Here is a 27,633-nt window from a genome sequence, read left to right as displayed (position 1 = left end):
CCATTGAAGAACATATCATTTCTTTACCTTGAGGTTGCTTCTGTCTGATCAGTTTAACAGCATTGGACTGAATATGATCAGAGAGTATCATCATCAGTTAACACCAATGATCTGGTTCCACCATCAGCCATACACAACCATGCCATAACACTGCCTCCACCACGTTTGACAGATAGTGTGGTGTCTCTCCATACTTTTTCCTTCTCCCATCATCCTGGTACACGTGTACCTTTGTTTCATCTGTCCAAAGATTTTATTTTCAGAACTGTGCACTCTTTTAGGTGGTTTCTGGCAAAGTCTAATCTGGCCTCATTGTTCTTAACATAATTTGTAGTTTTCGCCTGGTTGTAATCCCGTCATTGACATTGTGTTCGTGACTTGGTTAGATGTTGTGAAGCTATTATTCCTAACCATCAAAATAATTCTGTCATTATGGTTTTTAAAGCGTTTTTGTAAGCCGAGTTGGACACTGGATTCATTCAGGAACCAGATTATTGATTTTTCTCTGATAGGTTTTATTTGGAAAAGAGACTTCACCTGGACATGAAGCTGCCCATTAGGTAAACTGTCCAGTTACATTCAAATCTCTGAAAAAGGGGGACCGTGTATAAAAAATAAAAAATAAAAAAAATACAAAATCATACAAATTAAAGGCAAAAGAAATAACTTCAGTGACATATTGTTTGATCTGCACAGAGGCAAAACCACAAAAATACTGACTCTAAGAACACACAGAAGAAACTGTTTTTCTAAACACTCGAATAGCTAAAAATGACCAGAATATTTGAGTGAACAAAATTAAAAATTTGATCCAAGGACCCACAAAGAAACAAAACAAACATTTATTTATTTCCGTATCAAAAGGTTCACATATTAGTACCAAAAATGTAAACTGGTCCAGCAGTGGGACTATGAAGATTTCATGCTGACACAGAGTTGCCTACATTATTAGAACATTACATTATTATCATCATTTGCCATAAACATTTCTATAAGCTTCAACAGACCATTGCAGATATTAGAAACGCTCACAAAAGCAAACCTTCAGCCACACTGTTTCAGGCACTGGAGTCCAAAAGAATTTTGTATGTGTGACCAGTGCATGAAATATTGACGAGCAGGACAGCCACACTGTAGCAGACCTCTCCCTGAACTCTGTTTTCTCTGCAGGCATGTTCACCAACATTTGAGGCTGGCAGTGGCCCTGCTCTGCCAGCCCAGTCATTAGCTTCTCCACAGCATGCTCCCAAAGCTGTTCTGCTAATGGATGCCAAGTAAAGCCAATCCCTCCAGCACACCCTTAAAGAACTTACACTCCACTACAGCCACGCAACAGTGGATTGCGCCATTGCCAATGTAGCCATTTGGATCATTACAGATACAAGTTCAATTCATTAACATCATTTCCCCAATTTTATTACAAACACAATAGTTAATTTCAAACATTACGTAGAAAACACTTACCAATATTTCTTGAGTGCTTAAATAGCGGTAATGTTAATCAATGAACATTTAACAACTATGATACATACAGTTCGTGTTACTTGTGGAAGAGGAGGCCGCGTTAGTTGCTGCAATTTAAACATTTTACATGCCTGCCTTTTATTTTCTGGCACGCTGTCTACAGATTGGGTGAGATTAAGAGCTACACTGTAGTGTCCCTATTGCTCCAGACACCATTTGAACTGTCTGACGACCGGCACAGCCTCACTCTTCACCGTCGCACACATAGTTAACAGTACTGCATTCAGTAACTATAAATAGGATAATTTGTTAAGACTTACGTCACGTACAACGTAATTACAACTAGAAAATCTCCAAGTATCCCTACAGGTGACAGCTTACATATATTATCACAGTAAATACGGTTCTATTCAAAACCTTCACAGAAATCCACAGTACACCAGTATTTTCAAGGTATAAAAATAAGTTACAAATCTGGATAAATATTTTACACAAAACAGCTATAAAATGATGCTGTGTTATCTGACAAGCTTGCACAAAACAGGTTTTTTGTTGCAGTTTTTTTTACACTACTTGGAGTTAATATGTTTGGTTCTTGTTTAAAAAAAAACAACAACATTCATTTCATTTTCTGTTAAACACAAAGGTTTTAAAAATTTTCAGTCCCATTTGACATCACACTTGGCTACAACAATCATTTTATATACAAAGCTGGAGAGGGAAAAGGAGAACTGCAGAAAAGCCTGTTTCCTTTTATCGCCATGTCACTCCCCCCATTCAGCAGAGACGGATGAAGAGCGTCCCATACAGGAACTTCAACTTAAGCATCAAGTCCAAAGATGACCCCTTACAGGCTGAGCACAAAGACAGGAGAGAAACAGAGATGGAGACTCGAGTTTTTAATCTGCCAGCAAAGAGATTTCAGTAAGAAAAAACTGGATCTATCCTCGGTGTTCAGACACTGAGCTGACTTCTTTACATTAAGAGCTTTTAGTGCATTTTTTTTTTCCTTTTTTGGATGTACTTCACTACTGCGGTCAATTAATGGAATAATAAACAAAGTCCAAATAAGAGCTAATGTTTGAATGAGGCTAACAATTGCCAAAGGCTGTGGCTTCAAAATGGCCTGTTTCTCAGTTAACTGGCTTCATGCTACACAGGAACTGCCGAGCTGTGGGCGATAAGTAATCCTCTGTAATGATATTTCACTACAGGGAAGTCACAGCCACGGGTAGCAACACTGCAGACGCACGAACATTATCGTCAGTGCATCATTTGATCTACGTCACAGCGGGAAGAAAAAAGACATTTCAACTGCATATGTGTATTTAACAGCCGAGGTGGCGAGCAAGAATGAGGCAGCAGTTCTGTCTTATCTGCATACACGCACCAACACCACGGTGAACTTCAAAAACCATGCACTCATCTTCACACAAGAGTCTGATGTGACTTTAATGATTCACGCATATATGTTTTAAGCGTGTCTTGAGACTTTTTGCACGTCACTGAAAACATTGTTGCTGCTGCAAACTTCCACAAAGCTCCCACTTTAAATACTTCACTAAAATAATTCGTATAAACAGTGTGTGTGTGTGTGTGTGTATTAATGATGCTGTAGTAAGTAAACTACATAAAATATATTGTTATCCAGTTGCTCCTTTAAGTCCTGTACTGTTCGTTTGTAGCTCAGGTTCACATTAATAGCCTATTCAAGTTACTTGTGTACCTGCTGTAATTGATTAACATGACTACTAGTTGGCTTTGAACCAACATACATGCCTTTGTATATAGTAGAGAGTGTCTAAAATCCATTTTTTAAAATGATTTTATTTATACTTCACAAACACCTCGATGTTGAACATGTTCAGCTTACCTGCGCTTCAGACGCTTTTGAGGAAGTGCTCTGAAAAGAAAGAAACATTTTTAGGACATCCCACAGAGTTGAGTCTGTTCATCTGCACGTAGCGTTTTTAGTGGGAGAAACGTTGTAGATAGAAAACACTACGTCCAGATGAACAGACTCAACTCTGTGGGGTATCCTTACCTGGACGATTTAGCATGCATCAAGACACTTTTTCAAGAGAATCTTCGTGTGCTTGAGCTGATTTCAGGCGGATACATTTCATCACGGAAGCACTGCCACTATGACGGTCTTTTATTCCATCTCATATACATGAACAGGAGTCCAAACAAATAATATCTGCTGCCATAAGCAGCAGCTACAACATTTGTTTTGGGATTTCATGCACGAGGACAACCTTGACATAAATTGGCTAGGTGCTGACGGTTATATTCAACTATGAAACCAGAGTCCAGCAGCAGCCTCTGCAGTTACTGAGCCTTCACCTCTAATTAAAATCAGCCAGCCTGTGTGCTGATTAGCACACTTGTGTGCCATATATCTCTGGTAAGATGACCACTTTGTTATTTTAGGCACATTGTTCCTCTTTCAGGATTCATTTTCAGACTTTTATGGGGTGCCATAAAGTTACCCTTGTTTTCTCATGTCAGTGACGAGTGCAAGTCTAGAAGAGCTGTGCAGGATTCAAATAATATCATAGCTAATGTTTAGTGGTGTGTGGTGCACTTGAAGACAGAAAACGTGGTCCACTGAGTTGCATTTGCACAACAGCAGGAAATTACTTTTTCCTGTATTAAAACTGTATTGTGACAAGTTCCATTTTTTAAAAAAATCAAAAGAAATAAAAAAAAAAAAAACAGGGTCATGTGGAGAGCAACACTAACAACTTATTATTCATTTTATGAATTTATCAGTTGCTCAGTAAAATGCAATCTGCATATATGCAAGTAACAGAAAAATGCATCTGTACTTTAACCAAAAGCTGACCTCTCTGACCAGCCTGCACAACAGATAATGTTTTTCGCCTTACAAGGAACACAAAACGTGTTTTCTCTGTATCAGGTTGTTGAATCCAATCTGCTAAAATCATGAGTTGGTGCCACCTGCTGGAAGAATGGTAAAGCACATGGACACAAACAACCTGACAGACCTACTTGCAGAAATTCTCACATACACATAGCTGTGCAGGCAAAAACCTTAAACACACAAGTGTCATTTTAATTAGGTAATATTTACCCATGTATTTGACTGCAGTAAAACACCGATCTGCAGCACTGTGCCATTGTGCATTCAGACATGCATGCATGCAAACAAAAAGGTCACTGGCATTGTCACACACTCACCGATAGATGTTGGGATCTAATAGCATGGCTGTGTCCTGTGGCAACTGGGATAAGTGCACCACTTTAGTCTTCAGCTGAGATCGCTCTGTTTCATTCACCCACACGTCAGGCAGTCTGCGAGACAGCACACACATGCAGAAAGAGGACATGTGGTCAGATTTCAAGGTTACAAGACGAAGATGAGGATACCGAGGACGGAGTGGGAGTAGGGTCGAACGGAGCAGGGTGGGAAAGATGTAGCCTCAGTGAGTCAAATGAACACGTTAACACCTATCTCTGAAGACTAGGTATGTTTCTATAAGGAACCAAACCACAGAAACAGACATACGTGCACAAGTGACCAGACTAGCACACACAAAGGGTGGAAAAAGTGTACCTTCCTCTCATTTGCATGATCAGATCGTATGTGTCAGTGATTTCTTTTGCAAATTTTACTACAAAATGGAAAAACTGGCTTAGAAGTACAATGAGAACAGACTGATTATATTCCCCCTTAAAATTCAATTAGAGAGTTATATTAAATGCTGAACTGAGCAGTAGCACCTTACTGCACCCACAGTATGGGAGTGTGCCGAGTAATGGCGTGGCAAGTTGAGGTGCAAAAGAAAGAAACAAAGAGCTTAGCAAGTCTGCTGCGCTTCCCCTCCTTCCTACAGCCCCCACCTCCCCGTCTCCACCCCCAGCGTTCCCCCGTCACTATGTGCGTCATCACAGGAGCCCCCAGAGACAGACAGACACACACACACACACACACACACACACACACACACACACACACACCAGGCGGCTGCTAGGCAAGCATGCAGTCACCAAGCCAAATCATTCATTCACATGCCTAGTCAGCCCATTCAGCATTATGGTGTGCAGGTATCGCTTCAGATGTTGCAGAGTTGAAGGTAGAGGTGAAGAACTAAAGAGAGAAAATATAATGCAAAACTGACAAATGAAGGACAGGAAAGTATGGAAGGAGGGAAAGCAAAATGAAGTGGCAGTGGAGGCAGGGATGGCACACATTAAAGTAAAATGATTCACTTCAGTGGTTGCAAAAACCCTTTTATGGTATGTTTAAGTGCCTGGAAGGTGCTGCTAGCTGCATAATGTATATATATGCTTTTGCTCAAGTGTGTGGTTGCAAAGGACTACAAAATACCCTAAATCATGCAAAAACATAGCTTGCTCATGCAAATGATAAGGGCATATGCTGTCTGTTTGGTTGTTGTTGTTTTTTAAGTTTGAAAAAAGTAAAGAAGTGTGATGCTAAGTTGTTTTCCTTTTTGATTCTGCAGTGCACAAAGTCCCTCTATCCCCTTTAATGGTGGGGAGAGAAGAAAGAGGAAGCTGAGAAGAGGCAGAGATACGACAAGAAACAGCCCCCTTCAAAGCAGCTTTACAGTTTGGATTACTCTTGAGTTAGTGTCGTTCTCCAAAGCAAACCTCAAATGACAGAGGTGGACCTGCGGAGTGTTAAAAATGCAGTAAACACCTGTGTGTGTGTGTGTGCTCGTACTTACACATGTAAACATCTCACAGTAAGTGCGCTGTGGTACTGATGACTTATTATATCCTTGTGTCTGGGAAATGCATAAGAAGGCTGCACTGGGGGGAGTGGGGGCAGCATGTTGCACGTGTCGAAAATACACACACACAAACACTCCCAAAGTGCTCATATCATTCACAAACACACGTGCACATTTTCAAAGCCCTAAAAGATCGAAAAACCCCATTCAGTCACATAAACCAAATAAAGACAAATGGATTTGTTTTATTTTCAGGAGGAGAATTGGGAAGGTTATTTGCCTCGCGTCTTTATGAGCCAGAAATGTATATTGTGCGGGAGGCCCTCTGTTGAGAAAGCTACTGGGGAACGCCTGCCAGAGTGAAGCTCGTCTTCAACCCTGAATTGATGGCTGGCTCCAGGCCTTGAAGCTCCCAGTGGTGACAGAAGCAAAAGGTTTATCATAAACCACTAAAGAGTATAATCAGATTGGTAAAATATTAAATGGCTTTATATGAAGTGTCCTGATAAACTACAAAGAACAGGAGGCTCAGAAAGCCGGTTCATTGACTATAAAACTCACTGCAGCCTAAAGAGAGGCTACACCCCATCGGCACCCCAACTTCCTATTACGATTTTACACCACAATACTTTAGGAACGGTTCTATTTAAAATACAATATACTTTTATATATTCTTAAAAACGAATTCAAACTTCTGAAATTCTGAGATTTTAGATGCGTTTTGTCTTCCCAGAGATCACGTTACTCCTTGCTTAGTCAGGTTTACACCACAGATTCAAACCCAAGACCTAGTTGGTAAAAATAGCAACAGTGCTAACCAAAATCAGTTTAACAATTAAAAAAAAAAAATGTAATCAACATGATAAATGCTCAAAGAATAACCTCCTCCTTCACTCTATTATGCTTACTGCCAAGGAGTCAAGTCACACCTACTCTACTCTCAGCCAGGAAAAACCCATTCATAGTAAATAGAGCATAGGTTACATCAAATGGACATTCACACTAATTTTTCCTAAAATAAAAATAAATTTATTCTCTTTTTTTTGAGAGGAGAGAGGGGGGGGCTTACATACATGTCTACTACAGACAGAATGCGTGGAAGGAAGTGGATGTTCTTGACACGGTCTTTTTCTTCCTATCAGATCAAATTAGCAGCTCGAGTTTCACAAGCAAACTTAGAAATAGCAGCGATGCAGGTTTATGCATTAATTCTTTTGCCTCGTGTCAAAATTTATGGTGCAGAAGTAACTGGTCAGAGACCCACCAGACAATACCCCCAGTGCGCTTTCAAAATGTAGTCAGACATCATAGATCAAAGCTACATTGATCTTTAGTACATTTAGAGACAATTCTGCATGCTTACTCTTGCAAACTTGTGACAAAGTTCCCCGGGGCAGACTGAAAACAGAGCAGGGGAAAAAAAAGAAAATCTAATTTTACACTTTTTTTCTTTTCTACACAGTGAATACCCCCCCCCCCCCCCTTTTTTTTTTCCTTTTTATAAAACTGTTTCTGCTTAAGTGACTAGAATAAATATTAAAGGTGCTTCTTTTGGAAACTGTTGCTTTTTTGTTAGATCTCCACTAGCTTGTATGGCAGCTGCCTAAAAGTAAACAAAGCAATAAAAAAAATTTGAATTTGGGGAAAAAAAACATAAACATTTAAGAGATAAATCCATGTTGGGAAATATAAGCTCCGTCTAGTTTTTTCATAACTATGTGCAGGACAGATTCGGTGGCTGGAGGTGTTCATTGTCAGTGACTGTGTATTCTAGTGTTAGTTATTCAAAAGCAATCAACAGCGTGCAGGGGAATCCACTCACCCATCCATCAAAGATTAGACTCCAATTATGGTTCTCTCGCTCTCTCTCCCAGCCCTCCCATCCCCCTTTTCCTCCTCAGTGAACTGCTGGTAAATCTCAGTTCATAATGGCTCATGTTAATCAGTTACTCATTAATCCAAATGGAGTTAATGAGTGTCAGTCACACAGTGAATGGTTAGCTTGAGCATTAATAAACATGACTTCCCACATTCACACAGCTAATCATTGACTCAGTGGCTGAGAAACATATGTGCACACATGCACATTGCAGCCTATATGCTTACATTCTTCCTTATCCTTAGGGTATTCTACCAAATTACACATTTAGAGCCGCCTCAGATGTGTGTAGGACAAATGATGATGGAGTGACTTTCGACACTTTGTCTGCTTTATCATCATTTACAGTTCCTCACAAACTAGGCAGTGTGTGCTGTGACTTTTTTCATCCTATAAGTGATGTCATCACTTACAGTCTAATTCCTTGCACTATCCCACAGATGTGATAACATGTTTTTCACTCATTGTTGAGTGTTTCTCATTTCGGGCTGATCTGCTGCTCTTTTCTCTCTACCAGGTTTCTTTTTCTTTTGGTCTATTAGTCTGTATTTCGTATTACCTTAGTGTCAAAACTCCCCCCGAGACCCACAATGAGCCTGTCAGTGGAAAAGATATCAGGCACCTCCGTCAGTTCACTTTGTTTTGACCTCATTGTCACTCCCATGGAAACACTTTGCGCCTTTTCTGACTTCCAACTTGTCTTCTCTTCCAGTTTTTAGCTGGGAGAAAGCATTGTTACACCCCGGCCTAGGCAACCGGAGTGCAACACGAAAAAAAGTAAAAATAAAGGAAAAATAAAACCACGAAGGCTCTCCACCAAAATCCCAAAACGAAATTTAAAGCATGATACCACATTTATTTACATCCCCAAACACAAGACGTCAAACTATTTACAACGGGGAGGGAAGATCGCGACCATGACATACTGAAACACAAGGCTTAAATACATAGAAGGGGCAATCAGGGAATGGACCACAGGAGGGAAACACAGCTGGGGCAAATTAGACCTGACGAGACAGGGAAACGTAAACTGAAAACACTAAGATAACACAGACTTTCAAAGTAAAACAGGAAACATGACAGTCACGCAAAAACAAAACACTGACAACACCGAAACGTAACATTTCCCCCCACCCAAAAATCAAACATGTAACCCCAAGTGAAATGTTTGATCAAAAGCGGATGAAGGCTGGTGGAGGCTGGAGCGGTCCCACTGACCCTCCAGCAGACGACGAAGGCTGGAGCGGTCCCTCGGACCCTCCAGCGAAGGCAGACGAAGGCTGGAGCGGTCCCACGGACCCTCCAGCGAAGACAAACGAAGGCTGAAGCGAAGACAGACGAAGCTGATGGAGGCTGGAGCGGTCCCACTGACCCTCCAGCAGACGACGAAGGCTGGAGCGGTCCCTCGGACCCTCCAGCGAAGGCGGATGAAGGCTGGAGCGGTCCCACGGACCCTCCAGCGACGACAAAGGCTGGGGCGGTCCCACGGACCCTCCCCCCGGCGAAGGCGGATGAAGGCAGACGAAGCTGATGGAGGCTGGAGCGGTCCCACGGACCCTCCAGCAGACGACGAAGGCTGGTGCGGTCCCCCGGACCCTCCAGCAGAGGCGGATGAAGGCTGGAGCGGTCCCTCGGACGCTCCAGCGAAGGCGGATGAGCAGCCCACCAGCTGCACACATGGACCCGCAGCCCACCAGCTGCACACACGGACACGCAGCCCACCAGCTGCACACACGGACACGCAGCCCACCAGCCGCACACACGGACACGCAGCCCACCAGCTGCAGAAGGCTGGAGCGGTCCCTCGGATCCTCCAGCGAAGGCGGATGAAGGCTGGAGCGGTCCCTCGGATCCTCCAGCAAAGACAGACGGAGGCTGAAGCGGTCCTCGGACCCTCCAGCGAAGACAGAAGGCCGAAGCTGTCCCTCCTTCGGACCCTCCAGCGATCCCGGACGAGCCCCCATATGTTACACCCCGGCCTAGGCAACCGGAGTGCAACACGAAAAAAAGTAAAAATAAAGGAAAAATAAAACCACGAAGGCTCTCCACCAAAATCCCAAAACGAAATTTAAAGCATGATACCACATTTATTTACATCCCCAAACACAAGACGTCAAACTATTTACAACGGGGAGGGAAGATCGCGACCATGACATACTGAAACACAAGGCTTAAATACATAGAAGGGGCAATCAGGGAATGGACCACAGGAGGGAAACACAGCTGGGGCAAATTAGACCTGACGAGACAGGGAAACGTAAACTGAAAACACTAAGATAACACAGACTTTCAAAGTAAAACAGGAAACATGACAGTCACGCAAAAACAAAACACTGACAACACCGAAACGTAACAGCATACTTCGTTCTTACAACATCCTCACCACTTTCTCCACTTCTCCTCAAGGTAAATATGCTTTCTTAAAAAGAGAAATAAGGCCAGACTGACTTAAAATTATTCTGAACTCACAAACATATGTGTGGCGGTAAGACTACAGTGGTCAGTGTGCAAGTCTAATAAATCCAAGGGTAGTTTTTCATGAGCTTTCATTTCTTGTGCAGGGTAAGAACATTTCTATGCATGTATTAGTGAACGAGGCCGAATGAGATCAAGTGTTCTTTTCTTACTTCTCTTGCTAGTTAATGAGACCTGGCACAGGTTCTTGGCTATGGATGAAAAGCTTCTTGTCTGAAATCATAGATTTATTGTTTTACAAACCGGTAAATGTGCCCCGAAAATCAATGTAAACTAAAAAATGTGCCTCTGTAAGAAGAAAGCCTGACAGACTAAAGAACTTTATCCAACAAGAGGTGGCAAAATAGTCACCTCTAAACTTAATAGAAAAGACAGCCTCGCAAATGTTGTACAAGCAAACTTAGTTCGGTCCCCTGGTCAACTTTCATCTGTTTAGAGGTACTCAAGCCACCCTCACAACCACACGGCTTAAGACATTACTGTAACCCCCCTCCGTAATGGGATAATTATCCATATTAATGACCCAAGCACTCCTCTGGCCCAAGGCAAATGTATGACTCAGTACTACCACTGCCTTCTTCTGCATGAACCAAGGCGTCTCATTCTTGCCTTCCATCTTTCTGTTAAATCCCCTCCCTATCATTCATTCCCTCTGATTTCATTCTGCCTCTTCCTCACATTTCTCACTCCCACAGCCATTTTGCTCCCACTCCTATTTCTCACTTTCCTCCCATCTCTCTCCCTCCTATTCTTTTCCTCATCTATTCTGCCTGCATCTGTCTTTGGGGTCTCAGCATCAATCTCAATCTTTGTCTCTCTGTTTGGAATTAATTTGAGAAATGTTTCCTAATCACCAAACTTCATCTCTCTCTTCCTTTCCCCACTCCCTTATTATTTCTCCCCACATTAGATTAAACTCCCACATGCATGGAAAGCAGAAGGCTGTAGAGGTGGATTGGAGATGGGAAAAGGAAAGAAGAGGAGGATGGACTGCAGAAACATCAGAGAATAAAGATTTTTCTACAGTCTGTTCACTGGAAGCTTTTAGCAGACAGCTGAATTTGCAAACTTGTGCCAGTACTCCCGTCTTTGCCAGGTCCCTTTGTTTTCAAACTATTTCTTTGCCACCACTGACCTTGTTCTCGCTCCCCTTCCTTCTCTGTTTCTCTAGTTCTTTCCCACTTATCTCTAGTCATCCTTGTTCTCTTTCTCAGTCGGCATTCTGATCATTTTCAGATGCCTTTCAGTCAAAACCTTTAATAGGAGTGTGGGAGAGTTGGGAGTTTGGTTGGATCTACCCGTGAGCAAAAGCCCTACTGACAATCACAGAGTTCTGTGAAGCTCTCTCTCTTTTTGCTTCCAATGTTCACCTCCAGTGGACTGAGCCCAGGAAGGCTAAGCTGGCAAAAGGCATTTAAACGGGTGATGACTGTGCAGAACGGTCCAAGTCTCAGTGGGCTTAGTACAAGTTTATCCATTCATTCAGCCAAGTAAGGAAGATTTATAACAAGCCCCGACATGAAGGAAGCCCAGATCGCTGCATGTGCAGCTGGATGACACATACTCGTACAAACTGCTACAGCTCAAAGAGGTAAATTTTGTACAAGTGGTTCAGTCTTTGGATTGTTACAGATGTGGAGGTTTGTACAAGAGGTGTTGAGCTGCCTTGTTGTACACTGGTTACATTTACATATTATGGCTTACAAATATTAGTATAAATTATTATTATTGTGTGGCCATGGCTGAGGTGGTAAAGTATGCTGCAAACCTGCCCTTGGACAAGACACCAAATCAGATGGTAGGTGAGCATGGCTGCGCTGCCACCATTAGTGTGCAAGTGTGCGAATGAGAAACAAGGATAAATGGGACTATATCAGTGCAGACCATTACCCCCAAGCACCTTGTAACTTGAGTTTTGCAAGGTCCTATAGAAATAAAGTATATTACTTTTTAACATTCCACATTAATTATTAACAAATGTCAGAGTGCACGTCTTCTCCTTCTCAGTGGGGTTAAACTAGTGAATAAGTTCATCTCGTAGTCAGACCCAGAAGTATTTGCACGACAAGGTTACTACAACAACTTAAAGACTGTCCCGTTTACAAGGCAGACATGTAAGTGTCAGGTTCAGTTTCAGTTCAAAACCCAAGATGGTTCATACAGACGCCCCTGAAGCATGAATAGTCTCACAATTTAGAAGTCAGAGGAGGCCTGCCAAAACATCTTTAAAACATGCTGGCACTTATTTTTTGGCTTATACACAGTCTATCAAAAACAAGCATCCCATTTCAAAAGGATATATTTTTGAAAGTAATGGACATAGAAGCCTGCAGTAAATTTTAAAATACATATCTAAATATAAAGCTTACAAAATGTGTCTCCCTCCAGACTCGTGGCATATATCCATACGATAGTCAAACCCATCCCTGGAGACACTGCAGTCGTTATACTACATACTGGCAACCACATGAAATTCACAAATCCCTCCTTTCTAACGGTATGTGTTTCGATCATTGCCAGTGAACAGCTAAGGAACTAAAGCACTATGAAATCGAAAGCTTACACCCTGTATATTATTTAATATAAGGCAAATGCTCATGCAGATCTATAATAACATGTAGGAAAAGTTTTACTCACATGTCCTCAGGTGTCCAATGCAGAAGAACCTTGACCTTGCCAGACCCCTCTTTCCTTTTGGCTAGCACCTACACAGACAATCATGGGAGGAACAAAACAAAACAAAATATTAAGCTGGCTTCAGCAAGGAAGATTCAGAACAAAGTATTTACACAGGAATATAATTTAACCCAAATGGCTGTTAACCTTTACATTTCAAGCCCCTTTTGCTGCTTTACATGAGCACAGACGTATCGGGTTTAGTCTGTATTGCAGCATTCTCTCGCATCTGTGGAGAAAAGGCTTCAAAGATGCGTCTTATTTCTGGCCTCACCTCTCTAATGAATAATACGGTTACATGCTTCAAACATCCTACCAAGTGATTCAGTGCTCATTTTGCTTGTTAGTGTAATCATCAGCCGGTCTTAATAATGCATGTGAGAGCTCAGTGAGATTTCTATTTTCAGGGTGCTCTATGCCCCGCAACACACTGCAAGACCAAGAAACTAATTCAGACAGAAGATAAAGCACATGAGACATTTCCATCGTCACAAAGTCACTGCTCCTGTTGCGGGTTATGTCGCAACCGAAAGCTTCAACACGTTAGGCAGGAATGCGTTTAGCGGAGACCAACTCCTACAGAGGAATGTTTGCATCACAAACCTGTGTTCATTTTTGCTTTGGTTTCTGGTTTCAATACAAACCTTTTGCACAGCCACTGCAGCTACAAACTTCAAGGCTTTTCTTCTTTGAAAATACAGTTGAGACTATACAAGACTTCCTCCCTATCTAGCCCTTTTCATGCATAGCATTTCATCTTTCATGCTGTGTTGGTTTATAGTAAAACTGGTGTGGAATTCACAAATATTGTCAGTAGGGAAAAGAAAAGCAAGAAAAATAACCAGGAGAGGCAAAAATAGCCACAGATATAACCTCTTGCGTCAATTGCCTTTTTTTTGAGGGGGTCTGTTTTTAGGATTGTGAATGAGCTCACATGTGAAGAACTTCTCTTACGCACATGAATTTTTGAGATTATTTTTGTGACTCCAGGGACTAGCTCTGGCATTGATGGAAACTGGTTTGAGGACAGGAAGGAGCAGGCTCCACTGAGACAAGACACAGAGACAGAGGCAAGACTCGCTCTCCTCCTCTTACAACGGCTCCTGCATTTCACAAAACGCATGATTTTTGTGTTTTAAGTAGCTTCAATCTGTTTTATTTATCTGAGATCCCACTAACCTCAATGATAAACAGATACAGCTAATTGATGGATAATCTGACAAATTATGTATTTTCATCTTCCTCCACCTTTGTGATGTTTTGAGGAAAGCAAGGAGGACACAAACATGACCTGTAATAAACTGATTAACTTTAAAATAAGCAAAACAAAAAAATGAAACGAGGACTATTTAGGCTAGGTTAGGTGAGATTAATTTTGTTGTTTCTGGACTTGTGCCTTAACATTTGTCTGCTAGACGCTTTGCAAACAGCAGCCAAGTTGGCAGATCAACCATGTTCCCTTTGTCTGCAATACAGTGTGCAGACACACAAGTCTTGACAAACACAAGGAGGGATATCAAAGCACCTAAAACAGGGTGATTGATTAATAGCTTGGGGAATTAAAAGAGTTACTTACCATCTGATCGTATCTCGATACACTGCCCGTGATAACAGGCAGTTCTAAATGGTATCACAGTGATACAGTGTGATACACTGAAATGTGACATACAGTGATATAAATCAGGAAGTCTGCAAATGTCACAGCTGCAAACAGCCGTGAGATAACTGCCAGTTTAAGTCACTTTCAAATATTCATTATTATTCACAAAGCACTGGTTTTGGAGTTTGCTAGTCTTCCCTGTACCAGCGGGGGTCTCTCCTCCCAAAAACTTGCATGAAAGGTTAAGTCCCGATCTAAAATTAACCGCAGGTGTGGCTGTGAGAGCATGTGGTTATCTGTCGCTCTGCGTTTTGTCTCTGTTGGACTGCTGACCGGTTCAGAATGTGACAGCTGGGATAGGCTCCAGCCACCCCAATGACCCCACGTAGTTAGCAGTTTCTGACAATTCAAATTAGAGGAAAAAGTCTGGAGCACCTGTTTATATATTATAGGAGAAAGTGATACAGTACATTTCCATCCATCCCATCCATCCATTCGCTTCCGCTTATCCTTTTTCAGGGTCGCGGGGGGCGCTGGAGCCTATCCCAGCTGTCATAGGGCGAGAGGCGGGGTACACCCTGGACAGGTCGCCAGTCTGTCGCAGGGCCAACATACAGGGACAGACAACCATTCGCACTCACTTTCATTCGCACATTCACACCTAGTGACAATTTGGGTTATCCAATTAACCTATCCCCACTAAGTGCATGTCTTTGGACGGTGGGAGGAAGCCGGAGTACCCGGAGGGAACCCACGCAAACACGGGGAGAACATGCAAACTCCACACAGAAAGACCCCGGCCTGATGTTGGAATTGAACTCAGGACCTTCTTGCTGTGCGGCAACAGTGCTAACCACCGTGCCACCGTGCTGCCCGAGTACATTTCCCTACCGATATTATATCTCACTCAAGCAAAAACAAACAATCAAAACAGACTTGCACCTCTTTGCTAACTGGATTCTACTTAAAATGCTCTCAGATGTGCCTCTTCCAACTTTCTAACTTAGTCCTCAGAAGATGTAAAAACTCCTTTCAGACTATTAGTCACATCTCATAAATAAGCACTGTATGTCATTTGTTCTTGCTTATCTCCCTCTTCCTTTATCTGCTAGCTCTCCAGCTTCGTCAGTTCACATGGAGAGGAACAGTTTCTCAGAGACAACAGCAGGGCTTGTATACGAGAGTCAAACTCCTGTGCTAGCTGGAGTGAGCCCTACTTGAGTGTCTTAAGCCCCGCGGGTAAGACTCAGTGCACTAACCAGCTGCTTTACTGCTTTTTTATTTAAAAATGCATAGCTGCTAACTTATGCCCTCAGGCACCTTGTAGCACCAGGTTAATAATCACAAGCAAAGCCTACACTTGAAAGGGCCATGAACATGTATGTAAAGAAGTGGGGGCTTGTGTTTAAGCAGCATGAAGTGATTTGTGAGCTGAGTGGTCTGATGATGATGGTCTGTGCTTTAAGGGACAGATCTTAATCCTCTATAAACCCAGGGGAGGACGGTAAGAGAGGGGGAAGTAAAAGAATGGGAGGGAGAGAGAGCAGGAGGACTTAGGGAGTGAACAGCAGATATTAATGTGGCTCCAAAACAAAGCAGTGAAAACTGCAGGAATCCAGCTGGGGGAGGACAGGCCTGCTAAAACTGGGTGCCTGTCTAGTGTCATGGGGTCAAGCTGTGGATGACGCAGATTGGTGCAATAGCAAAAATATCCCATCATAAACATGACTGAGTTGCTCCAACAGGTCAGCAGACCCATTGGCCAAGCTCCACAGAACCCCCCACGGCTTTGCTCCATAACCCCAGGCCTGGGAGGGTCCACTGGGGCCAGGGGTCTAACTCAGCATCGCAGCCCGTCACCACAATCCTTCAGGGATTACAGAGAAAAAAAATCTATGCCCAACTGGCAAGATCTCCTTCCGATTCCATGACCCTAACCTTCACTTAACCCCTGTTCCCTGTCCTCACTCTCCAAGTCTGTTACTCTCCCTCCCTTGACTGGTTCTTCCTCCTTCTGACTCTGTGTCCAAATAGTTACCTCTCTTAACCTCTTCCCAAGCTTTATCTTCAAATTTTCCCTCCCTGTCTTTAAATTCTTGGCTGCTGCAGCTGACCGGTTGAGGTTTATAGAGGCAATGCAAAGGAGAAAAGAGCTGAACAGGAGTCCTGTAAAAATACTCCTCAGCTGCACCCACTTTATGCATCAATTATTTACTTAAAAAAAAAAAAAAACAGAAAAAGAAACAAACAAAAAAATCTAACAAATAATGAAGGGCTGGGTGTTGCTATAGCTGACATGCAAGCATTAAAGAGGTACAGTGAATACAAAAAGTGTAAACACCCCTGTCAGTAATCAAAAGGTACATCAAGAAAGTATTAGTTTAGGGGTGTACACACTAATGTGCACCTAACTGGCCAGATTTGTTTGTTTTTCCTTTGAACTGTACCGCTTACATATTTGTGATTTATTGTATGCTCATTTACTAACATCACAAAAAATTACACTGGATGAATCATTGTTGTCATCACTGAGACAACTGCAAATGTGTTGTACAAAATACCCTTTTTAATACCGAAAAAACATTTTAACAGAACCGGGCTCTGTTTTTAAACGACCCTTTTACTCCTGTGTGTTTTTCATGGTGGTTAAAACCCTTTTCAGAAAGGCTGGTTTTATTTAGAGGCCAAAGGGGAGACATTTTGTTTCCCGTTTCTGATCAGCCAATGGTGATGCTCTACAACAACGCTTTTAAGAATTGTTATATCTTTTTGGGAAAATGTCAAATGGAAATATTTCATAGCTAGAGTGGTACAGGCCGGTAAAATAGAATAGATTTCTGCCTGGAGATAACAAGTGTAAACAGAATTACTGACACTGGCAGGAAAACTGCTGCTTTACAAATGTAAAGAGAGACTGCGCCGAGAAAGGAGTGGGACTGTGTGTGTTTCATGTACACCATGTGAACAAAAGAGGATTAGGCAGCAGATGATCCTTACTCCTCCCCCCCTCAATCTTTTTGAAGAACACCACATCACTCAATCTGAACTGGAGTCAGAGTGCTCCCTTGTGGAAATGCATTAGAATAGCAGCTACAGTTAAGTTTTCTTAACAGAAAATCCATTTATCTAAGGAATTTTTGTCAGAAAAAAAGATTTTTCTTCCTATGAGAGCTCACATGTGGCTCCAGTTTAAGGTGAAAAGGGCACTTTACCACACATTAATAATGTATTCTGCACAAGGCTCAAAATGGGGAAAGCTGCACACATAAAACACACCAATTGTCTTTCCTGTGAAGCCCGATTTAGAGAAAAACAACATCAGGCCTTGGGCTGTTGCTACAGGTTCAATTCAAGTGCAAAGAGGAAAAAAAATCTGCAATATATATATATATATATATATATATAAAAATGTGGGATGTACAAAAAGTAACATTACAGTGCCATAAATTTACAAACGAGCAGCTTTATTGGTGTCCCTGAAGGGAAGACGAAAGATTTAGATGACGCTGAAGACAAAGTCAGCTTCAAATTTTATTGCTCATTATGATGATGAAGGTCTAAACCATCGTTGAAAATGTTATTAATTTCTTATGTGTTCTTTCGGATAAATGACTTTGGGAAAGTTCAGCTGTGTTTCCTGAAAATATTCTTTATCTTATTTGATCTTGGTGCTCTGACACACAAGCGTTCCAACCTTGTTTTCTTATTTACTGCATTATAGAGTAAAAGATTTTTTGGTTTATCAAATCATTAGAAATGGCAGCAAAAAGCTCAAATTTCTATAAAATTATGTAACCAACTCAGTGCCTTAACTGTACATTGATCAGCTGTACATTTGCACTCATTCACAAAGGGCCTATTTTGAGCCAAGAGAAATCAAGTCCTGTTCCAATTATATAAGAAATAGACTTTTTGTTAATTATTTGCCTTGTTAGTTTAGAGAAAAAAAGGAGCATAAGCTATGTTATGTCAATTTGTAAAAACTACAATCATGATACTTGCTCTCAATAAAAATATTTGAAACAGAAATAGACTTTTAACATACAAAAGTAGCGAGAACCCGGAGACCAACTAGTAAGGGTGTATAACTTATAACACGTTACTGTAATCCCATTACTTTTGTCAAGTAACGAGTAAAGTAAGGGATTACTATTGCAAAAACGGTAATTAGATTACCGTTACTTTCCCGTAGGAACGCTGCGTTACTAAGACCGTGATTTTTTTGCGAGAATGTCTCATGACAATGACGTAAGCGAGTGCGATATTCGTGACAACAGCTGTGTGCAGATCAACAGTGGATCATATATCGATTGTGGGAGAGAGTATGAGCGTGCAGCGTTTAAAGCGTGGAAGTACTGACCTTACTTTGAGTTTGATTCCATAAAAAGTGACAAAAACATTAGCGTCCACCGTGCGTGGGAAGAAAACTTCTTTTTACAGCGAAAAAACCCCTAAACTTCCGAGCAAGCACCGAGTGTGCAATGACGTAATGGGAAACTCACAGAGAAACTCGCGGATTCTTCAACTGACCGCGGCACACCTGCACCAGGGTAAACCTCCGCCTATGCCACTCCTGCTTTACAGGTGAAAATAGAGCAACAGGACCGCTGAGTCTTTGACTTTATTTTCTGCTGTGTTTTACTGGCATCTATTTGAAAGAGTGAGTGTAAACACACAAAAAAACAAAATATTTTATGTGCTGGAATGTGCAGAAAATAGGTTTAAATGTTAAACAAATTTCTTCCAGTCAGAGAATGTTGCATATAATTAAATTTTTGCTTGATGCATAAAGTTAAAAGATTAAAACTAATAAAACGAGATTTAAAAAGACATTTTTCCATTTGATTACACTTTGTATGATAGATTATGCAGAAAAAGTAGAATTGGGCTGAAAGATCTATCGCTTTATCACCTATTCAGGTTGTAAATCGTGTTTTTAAAAAGTAACTAAGTAATATATACTTTTGAAAATAAGTAATCAGTAAAGTAACGGGATTATGTTTTTGGGGAAGTAACTTGACCAACACTGATCTAAAGTAGCAACTTCCAAGACACAAAAAATTAACTCTGAAAGGCCAAAACTGCAGTACCTCTAACTGCCAAATGCAAGTCAATCCCCAAAGCAAAACTATGTGCAAACGCACAGCTAAAAAACGCGAAAAAGCACATTTACTGTTTGTTCTCCATGTGTCGTTTCTCCCTTCACAACAACTGAGTGACTTTTATTTTATTTTTAATGTATCATCCGAGAGTTATACTGATAGGTCTGAAAATGAAGTCTGTCTCTGCTTTGACTGCCAGGCGTATGGACAAAGGCCTTAATTCTGCCAATTCAAAGCTGTGAACTGGACCTCTAAACCATCTCACATATGACCATGACAGCCACCAGGCTTTTTCATTCTCATACAAATAGCTGATGAGCAAATGTCAGTCATACAAATTTGCATCTGAAATCAAAAAAGCTATTCTTATTGGCTTTGTTTGCCATTACCATTTTTGTGCTGTTAGTGATTTTTAAACCATTTTTAATGGCTTTATTTTCCAAATAATGCGGCCTGCAGTGTGCCCAAAAAGTGTGTTTCAATCTGGTGAATGAATTCCTAGTGGTTAATAGTCTTAGCACTAACATTTTTAAGACATCAGGATATTTTGAGGAAATCAGTTTAACTGTAAATTATTTTTTTATTTTACATAAGTAAAGAGTGTTTTAGATATGACCAGAGGGAGCCAAAATTGTTTCTGGTCTAACTTTAAAACAAACGTAATATTTTACATGCATTTCCCTTTCTGCGTGTTTGATTTAATCTCTCTACTCTTCCAGTCTTTAACAAACACAGCAAGAGGCCAATTAAAGCTGGACATGAAGAAGGGGAAAGCATAAAAAAGGAGAAAGCCTGCTCTCTCTGAACCGCCCCCTCCCCCGTTGTGTGTAAACCCATTAAAATGGAAAAAAGACACTAGAAAAACTACAAGACATTCAGTCAAGCACATACCGTACTGTGAAAGACAACACTGTGGCCATTGCCCACACTTTCAATGTGGGTGGCGAGGTTGAGGCAGATGGCTCTGTGCCGAATGGCATCCATGGTCTGGGCATCAAAGAAGTCATGGGGTCTCGCTGGAGGGTGGGGGGTGGGGGGTGAGGGGAGGCAGAAAACAGGAGTAAAGTCAAAGTCCCAAACATGTACACACACGTTTATATAAAACCATTTGTCCAATTTTGGGCCCCCCAATCATCTCACAGCTGAAAAATACTAATCTTTTGTAACAACAGCTCCCATACAAGTAGAGCTGGGCGATAGAACGATAACGATATGTATCGCGATATAACTTTTACTCGATAGAGAAATTAAGCTATCGCGATAGACCTCGCCGCTCTTGGCCTCTTAAAATAAAAAAATTTAAAAAAAAAAAAAAAAAAAAAAAAAAAGGTCAGCCAATCCAAACTAAGTAGCGCAGAGCCAAACCAATCACAGCCGCAGCGTCACGTCGCGTGACTTGTTACGTACAGCACAAGTGCCAAGCCGCACGTGTGTTTGTTTGGGAAGCAGCCAGCGGGTAATGGAGCCAGCGGGTAATGGAGGAAATGAGTGTGCCGACTAGAAAAATCAACCGAGCGGTTAAAAGAAATTATATCCTTAAAGAATTTGAGACCATGGAGGTTAAGGCGATAAGAAAAAAGTATATTTCACTTCCTCTTTCCCCTAAAGCAAAAGAGGTTCACTTTAAAATCATTAATGAGGTTTATCCAACCAATGAATTCTTAAGACGGAAATTTAATTTAGATGTGAACGCCTGCACATTTTGTGAAAATGATATTGAAAGTCTGGATCACTTGTTTTTCAACTGTGAATCAGTGCACTCCTTCTGGACTGACATGTGGAGCTGGCTACAGTCCAGGAGAATTCAGTTACCACATTTGACGGTGACAGTAATAAAATTTGGAATACTTGCTGAGAATGCAGATTTTGACCTGTTGATTAGGACGATTTTGTTAATGGGAAAAAGTTTTATTCACAAATGCAGATACTTTAAAGCTAAACCATGTATAAACAGATGGCTGAATGACTTTAGACTCTGGGCTAAATCGCTGAAACTTGTGAATAACAAGAAAGCCCATAAACTTGTTGTTTTATTTAAAGAGTTTAACCTATGTTAAAAAAAACAAAAAACTCCCTATTTTATAATCACGACTGCCCTTTTTTTGCACGTTAGTTTTTGCCTTTGGTTCGAATCCTTCAATGACTGTTCTTTATTTTTGTGCTAACTCTTTTAACTTTGTGCTTATTGTTGTTGTTTTTGGGGGGTTTTTTGTTCGTTTTGTTTGTTTGTTTGTTTTGCTATAATGCTCAACCGAGGATGTAACATAATCGGATTAATGATGGTGCCTTGTATGTTAAACTGTTGTTTGTAAATAAAGTTTAATAAAAAAAAAAAAATCAACCGAGCGTGACCGAAGAGAAAACAGATAATGGTTCCAACGCCGGAGAGATTGTCGAACGGAAGAGCCATAGAAGTTCCGTAGTGTGAAGGTATTTCGGCTATTTCAAGTCTGACAAAAAACAGAGTAGCGTGCACTGTAAATTGTGCCGAAAGCAAGTCTGGAAATACAATAAACTGGTGCTTGCGTCACACTGTGCGCCACGTTATTGTTTCGGTGAAATGAATTTCTACAATACTGTTACTGTTAATTCTACTCTCTGCAGTGTTTAAATGCTTACATATACACACAGTTACTGTCCGTCCACACATACGACTCGGTTCTGCTTCTATGCCCCAGCTTTGTTTACTTTTTCCCACCGAGGCTTCTAGACTTCTGATTGGCCAACATTTCTGCACGGTTAGGAATCTAGCGCCACCTGCTGCTTTGGCATGTTCATAGCAGCGTTTTCCTTCATTTCTGCCTTTATGTGTGGACGGGATTATTTTTTTAAAACGAAAACGGAAAATCTCCGTTTTCAAAAATACCCGTGTACGTGTGGACGTAGCCTCAGTCTCTGACTGGAAGCGCTAATTCATCATTCGGCTTTTGTCAGACTAAAGTAACTGTTAAAACTGTTTGAAAAGCTCAGCTATACAACAAGGAGAGATTGAGAATTTCCTTTTAGTTCTCAGTTTATTTGATATTGACAAAAGTTAGTCAGTTTTGTCTGTTCTTCTGTAAAACAAACTAAGATTTATTTTTACAATTAATACTTTGTTTCTAAGTGGAATTGACAATTTAGTCTGTTTCGTTTGTTCTATTTTGAAACTTAAACGCTTTAGCGGCTGCCTTTTGTGTAGTTTGCAATATTTGCCTTTATTTATCTGAAAAAGTCTCATGTTCCTTAAGTACATCTACCCTGTTGAACTTATTATGGGAAATAAATATTTAAATAAAAACAAGCTGCTGATTATTTCACATTTTACTTGTGAGCAACGGCACATTTAAATCTTACAAATATAGTTATTTGGCTTATATCGTGATAGATATCGTTATCGCCTGAAATGAAAAAAACATATCGTGATATGAAAAAATCTCATATCGCCCAGCTCTACATACAAGTTAAACAAATGACAGCTCTCAATTGAAAGCTGTATGAAACTGGAAAAATTTGCATTTCCTGCGAAAATGCAGTGTGAACACTTTACAGCACTCACACAATAGATGACTGTTTTAGTTTCTCTGAATAACTGTGACACAATTCAGTAGAAAGAAAACTCTGACCTCTTAACATCTGAAGTTGTCATCATCGTGTTTTCTAAAATACTTACACAGCGCTCTGCAGTCTTTGAAAGGAAAAACATTATTATGAAAAAAATCACCAGAAGTATACATTTAGGAGAAAGGAAATTTTCATACCTTTACTTGATTTGACAACCAAACAAGGAAAATATGGCAATTATTAACTATTACACAACTTTGGATTTTGTAACTGTATTTTTTTTTCCCTCAGCTAAACCTTAAACGCTTAGAAACCACTGCCACGTATGACTCACGACCAGCGAACGTATGCGTAGGTGACTATCAGCAGAAAGTGTGAACGGCAGAATATTACCTTCGATTGCATTAGAATACAGGTCAAATGTCTCAGTTCAGATTTGGATTTTCTTAATCCATATTATTGCAATCTAGTTGCCATTTAAGAAAAGTATGTTTTATATATTAATAGTTGGTAATAATGGCAAGCATACACAATTTACAAATTGACTGGAATATGCAAAACTCCTGACAAAAGACTCTTAAAGACTCAATATTTCTTGGTGGATGGGTGGTTTACTACTGCACAAATCACATCTGTATCCAAGGTTACAAAACTGAAAATGTTGTACATGTGTTGTTAAACTACCTCTTGTTTAGAGAATTAAGACAAACAGAGGTGTAGAAATTAAAAATAATACCTGCATAATGCATAAACAGGCCATTTAAGGCAAACCCTGCAACGAGGTAGTGATCTGTACCTGTCCAAGCATTGAGAAACTACACTTTTACATGAAACACTTCCTACTGAAATGCAGCACTTTGCCATGTGGAAAGTGTGTCTGTCTAGCTGGCAGCAGTTCCTGTTTGTGTTGGTGTTTGTGTGTGTGGTCCAGCTCTCACTTTTCCAACAAAGACATGTGGGAGTTTAGAAGCAAAACAAGCACAGCGCGACCTCAAAAATGTGCTCAGGTTGTAATCCTTTTCAACACAGAAAGGAGAGAAAAGCACAATGAGAAGCATTTTGGAATAAGATCGGTGCGTGCGCCTGTAAGGTACGTACGTAAGGAGCACCTGCGTTTGTTCCTGAGCTTCTTCCTTTTGTTGAGTCCGGCCTTAGAAGGGGAGTCCTCCTTGAGTTTGGCCTGACCAGACATTCTCGAGGAGTTCTGCTGATTGAAGTGACTGGGTACGTGACGAGCCAGTCCACCTTGAGAAGCAAAACTAGCATTGCAGCCACCAACTACACACTGCAGCAGAGAAGCAGAAACAAGAAAAACATATGGCCCTGTCAGGATATTACCCATACTATGAAGGATAATGAGACAATGAAGAGAAGAGCGGGACATTAAGTCTTAGTTTATTTATGGTTTTACCTTGAAGGGCTTATCCCCACTGTGGGTCAGCATGTGTCTCTGGAGCCAGCTCTGACTGGTGGATGGCGTGTTATACACCTTGCAACCCTTCCACAGACACACAAAAACCTGAGGAACACAGACAGGCAAGCATGACAAAATAAAAAGAGATTACAGAGAGAAAAAATAGTTCATAACAGAATATTGAACAGAGGATAAAGACTCCTGAAGAAAGGCCTTTTTAAGATCATGTGTGAAATGATCTAAACCTAACTTTCCCTGTTATCTAAAGACCAACGTTATTATAGTTAACTAAAACTAAACAAAAATTAGATGTAAGAAACATTTTAGTTCAACGAGACAAAAAATAACATCAGCCTTTTAAGGCTGGGGTTTAAAACTACACTTTCAAATTAAAACAAACACACGACTGGGAACTTGGAAAATGACCTAAAAGTAATATGAAAACATAGAGAAAATATCATTAGTATTTGTTAGTTTGATAAAAAAGGCTATTACAACTTGCCTGACGTCTGCAGTGTGAGTCAACTGCTTTAAAATAAGTTAGATTTTTTTATTGCAACGCCTTTGTTGGTTTTCCTAAATCTTGCCTCTGACATATGCCCTCCATACATAAAAAACAATTACAAAGACTAAAACTAACATCGAAACTAATAAAAACTAAAGATTTTCAAACAGCAAAAGCTAAACTAAAACAAGAAAATCCACTCTGGAAGGTAACTGACACTAAGCTAAAGTCAAAATGAAATAAAAGTAAAAACTAATTACAAAATATAAAACTTTCAATAACCTTTTCTCAAATTCCGCCAACAGATGGAAGATGTCAGTATGACTTGTGAAACTGCATGAACGTTACATTAATTGATTTATGGGATATAGAAAAAAAAAAAGTAATTTTGTTACAAAAGTGGCAACAAAAATTTTATTTACTTTGCTTACAAAAAAAGGATCCAGTGTTTGGTGAAAAAGCAGTTTAACATTCACTTTAATCAGATTATAGGCACATAAGGTGCTTTATGAGTGTGCAGTGGCATACTGGATGTCACTAGAAATTAGTAAGAAAATGAATTATGCAGTTCACTTTAACAAAAGAAGGATTCAGATGACCTTTATTTTAGATTTGCCAGGGTGTTGAAGCGATGAAGTGAAAATGGCCAACTATAAATTTAAATTAAAGTCGTCCAATTACAGAAAATTGCTCTACTGTGATTTGGCTCTCTTCGCAGTTAGTGTTGAGCTAGAGCAAAAAGGGGCACTAGTGTACTAGGCTACAAAACTTTTCAGTCTACTGACCCCTCCTCTCTGCCCATCCACATGAATCCCCCTGATGTGCTCTGCCAGATCAGGACTAGAGTTGAAGCACTCTGGACAGAGGTCCCAGCAACACTGGTAAGCCATCGACTTGTTTCCAGAGCGGCTGGCACTACCCTGTCCATTCATCATGGCAGGGGTGGAGCGCCCGCTGGATACTAGGCTCTCCATCTCCATCAAGGTACTGCTGATACTGAGCAAGAGGAGAGGGCAAGGAGGAATTCAGTGTCACAGTTATAAAACAAAGATGGCTTTGCACAGCCATAAAGAACAGGTGCTGATATTACATACTTGCTATGCTTGAAAGCCTTCGGGCTGAAAGGGATTTTCCATGCATGCCACAAACACTCATGCCAAATCAACTTAATGAGTGCGGTACACATAGCTTCTTAGCATAGTATTACAAATTTGCTGTGCTTCCATCAAAGGGCTCACAGTCAGCAGTGTTCTCGCAAAACAAATAAGGTTTAAAATTTCAAGTGGCTACAATTTGATTAGTTCAGCATTAACAACCTTTTATTAGATACATCCCCACACTTCACACTGATCTGAATAGCCACTGAAAAGTTGTTTTTCCCATCCAGCTGCTGGAGGTTAAAGGCCCTCTGTGCTTACCTTTAAATGTGAGATTTAAACTTTAACACTAAAAACAGACAACTTTAAAAAACAAAGACTGGATTGCCATCCTGCACTCGTTCAGTCACTACTTGGGTGGGTGGGTACTACAACAGCACCTACACTACAAGAGTTATTCCGCCGACCAACCTGTCCTCTGAGTCCATACGGCTCAAGGGTTCACCATCCGAGGATGATATCTCCACACTCGCCCGCCTCTTGTCACCCATCTCCCCACCACCAGCGCTGGCTTTATCTCCATCTTCGCTGACAGTTTTGCTTTTCTCGCTGTCTGTCCCCGAACTCCGGCTATCCTCTCCCGTCTCCTCCTTAGCATCTTTTATCGTGCTATCGCCGGTAGGTTCGCTGTGACCGTCTCCCGGGCTCTGCTGTGGTTCCGTTACTGGCTCTGGCTCTCCGGGAGCATTTGTCACCTCCTTGTCGCCCAAAGAAACACAGTCGTCTGACACCACCTCGCTCGCGGCCTTGTCTGAATCTGCAGCGGGCTTCTCCTCGCCAACCTCCGCCTCCACCGCTTCCATTTTCGGCTCTAGGCTACCGTCTGGCTGTTCCGTTTCCGGTTCGGTAGGGCCATTTTCCTTCTCCTCGCCATTGCCGTTGTTTGTGGCCACCGTCGGTACGTCTTTCTCGTCGCTTAGCGCGGGTGCTTCTTCTGAAGCCGCAGAAGCCATTTCGGCGGCGGACATAGCCGGGAATACTTTCGGTATTAAAATTTACTCATGCCACCGTCAAAAGCTTCTCTGCAGAAGGAGGGCTGGCTAAATTCAGTCCGCTCCCTGATTGGACGGAGACGGCACGAGGTGGCGAACTATGAC

General features: G+C 41.1%; 1 protein-coding gene across 2 annotated transcripts; it reads right to left on the bottom strand.

Moving 5' to 3' along the window:
* Positions 1–826: 826 nt before the first annotated feature.
* LOC147324903 (zinc finger protein AEBP2-like) lies at positions 827–27,594 on the bottom strand. Of its 2 annotated transcripts, XM_086299067.1 has the most exons (9): positions 26,948–27,594; positions 26,165–26,375; positions 24,872–24,979; positions 24,559–24,745; positions 20,809–20,933; positions 13,177–13,244; positions 4,669–4,782; positions 3,338–3,367; positions 827–2,318 (listed from the first exon to the last, which is right to left on the bottom strand). In XM_086299067.1, the coding sequence occupies exons 1-9, from the start codon at positions 27,502–27,504 to the stop codon at positions 2,312–2,314; spliced, it is 1,407 nt and encodes a 468-aa protein (XP_086155193.1). In that variant the 5' UTR covers positions 27,505–27,594; the 3' UTR covers positions 827–2,311. The 2 variants fall into 2 exon arrangements, with proteins under 2 accessions (XP_086155193.1, XP_086155194.1); XM_086299068.1 differs by lacking the exon at positions 3,338–3,367.
* Positions 27,595–27,633: the final 39 nt, after the last annotated feature.

The sequence above is a fragment of the Aulonocara sp. 'chitande type north' Nkhata Bay genome, linkage group LG7 (genome assembly GCF_057382095.1).
Source record: "Aulonocara sp. 'chitande type north' Nkhata Bay isolate Kocher_YH1m ecotype deep benthic linkage group LG7, A_spYH_male_GT1.1, whole genome shotgun sequence".
NCBI lineage: Eukaryota > Metazoa > Chordata > Actinopteri > Cichliformes > Cichlidae > Aulonocara > Aulonocara sp. 'chitande type north' Nkhata Bay.
The sequence above is the reverse complement of the archived record's forward strand: the minus strand, read 5'-3'. Positions and strand labels throughout refer to the sequence as shown.

Excerpts from the sequence above, each read along its gene's own strand:
- LOC147324903 (XM_086299067.1), bottom strand. The coding sequence starts at position 27,504 with ATGTCCGCCGCCGAAATGGCTTCTGCGGCTTCAGAAGAAGCACCCGCG. Across the intron at positions 24,980-26,164 it reads TGGATGGGCAGAGAGGAGGG|GTTTTTGTGTGTCTGTGGAA; the intron begins GTCAGTAGACTG and ends TGTGTTCCTCAG. Across the intron at positions 4,783-13,176 it reads CATTGGACACCTGAGGACAT|ACTGCCTGACGTGTGGGTGA; the intron begins GTGAGTAAAACT and ends GCTGTCTCGCAG.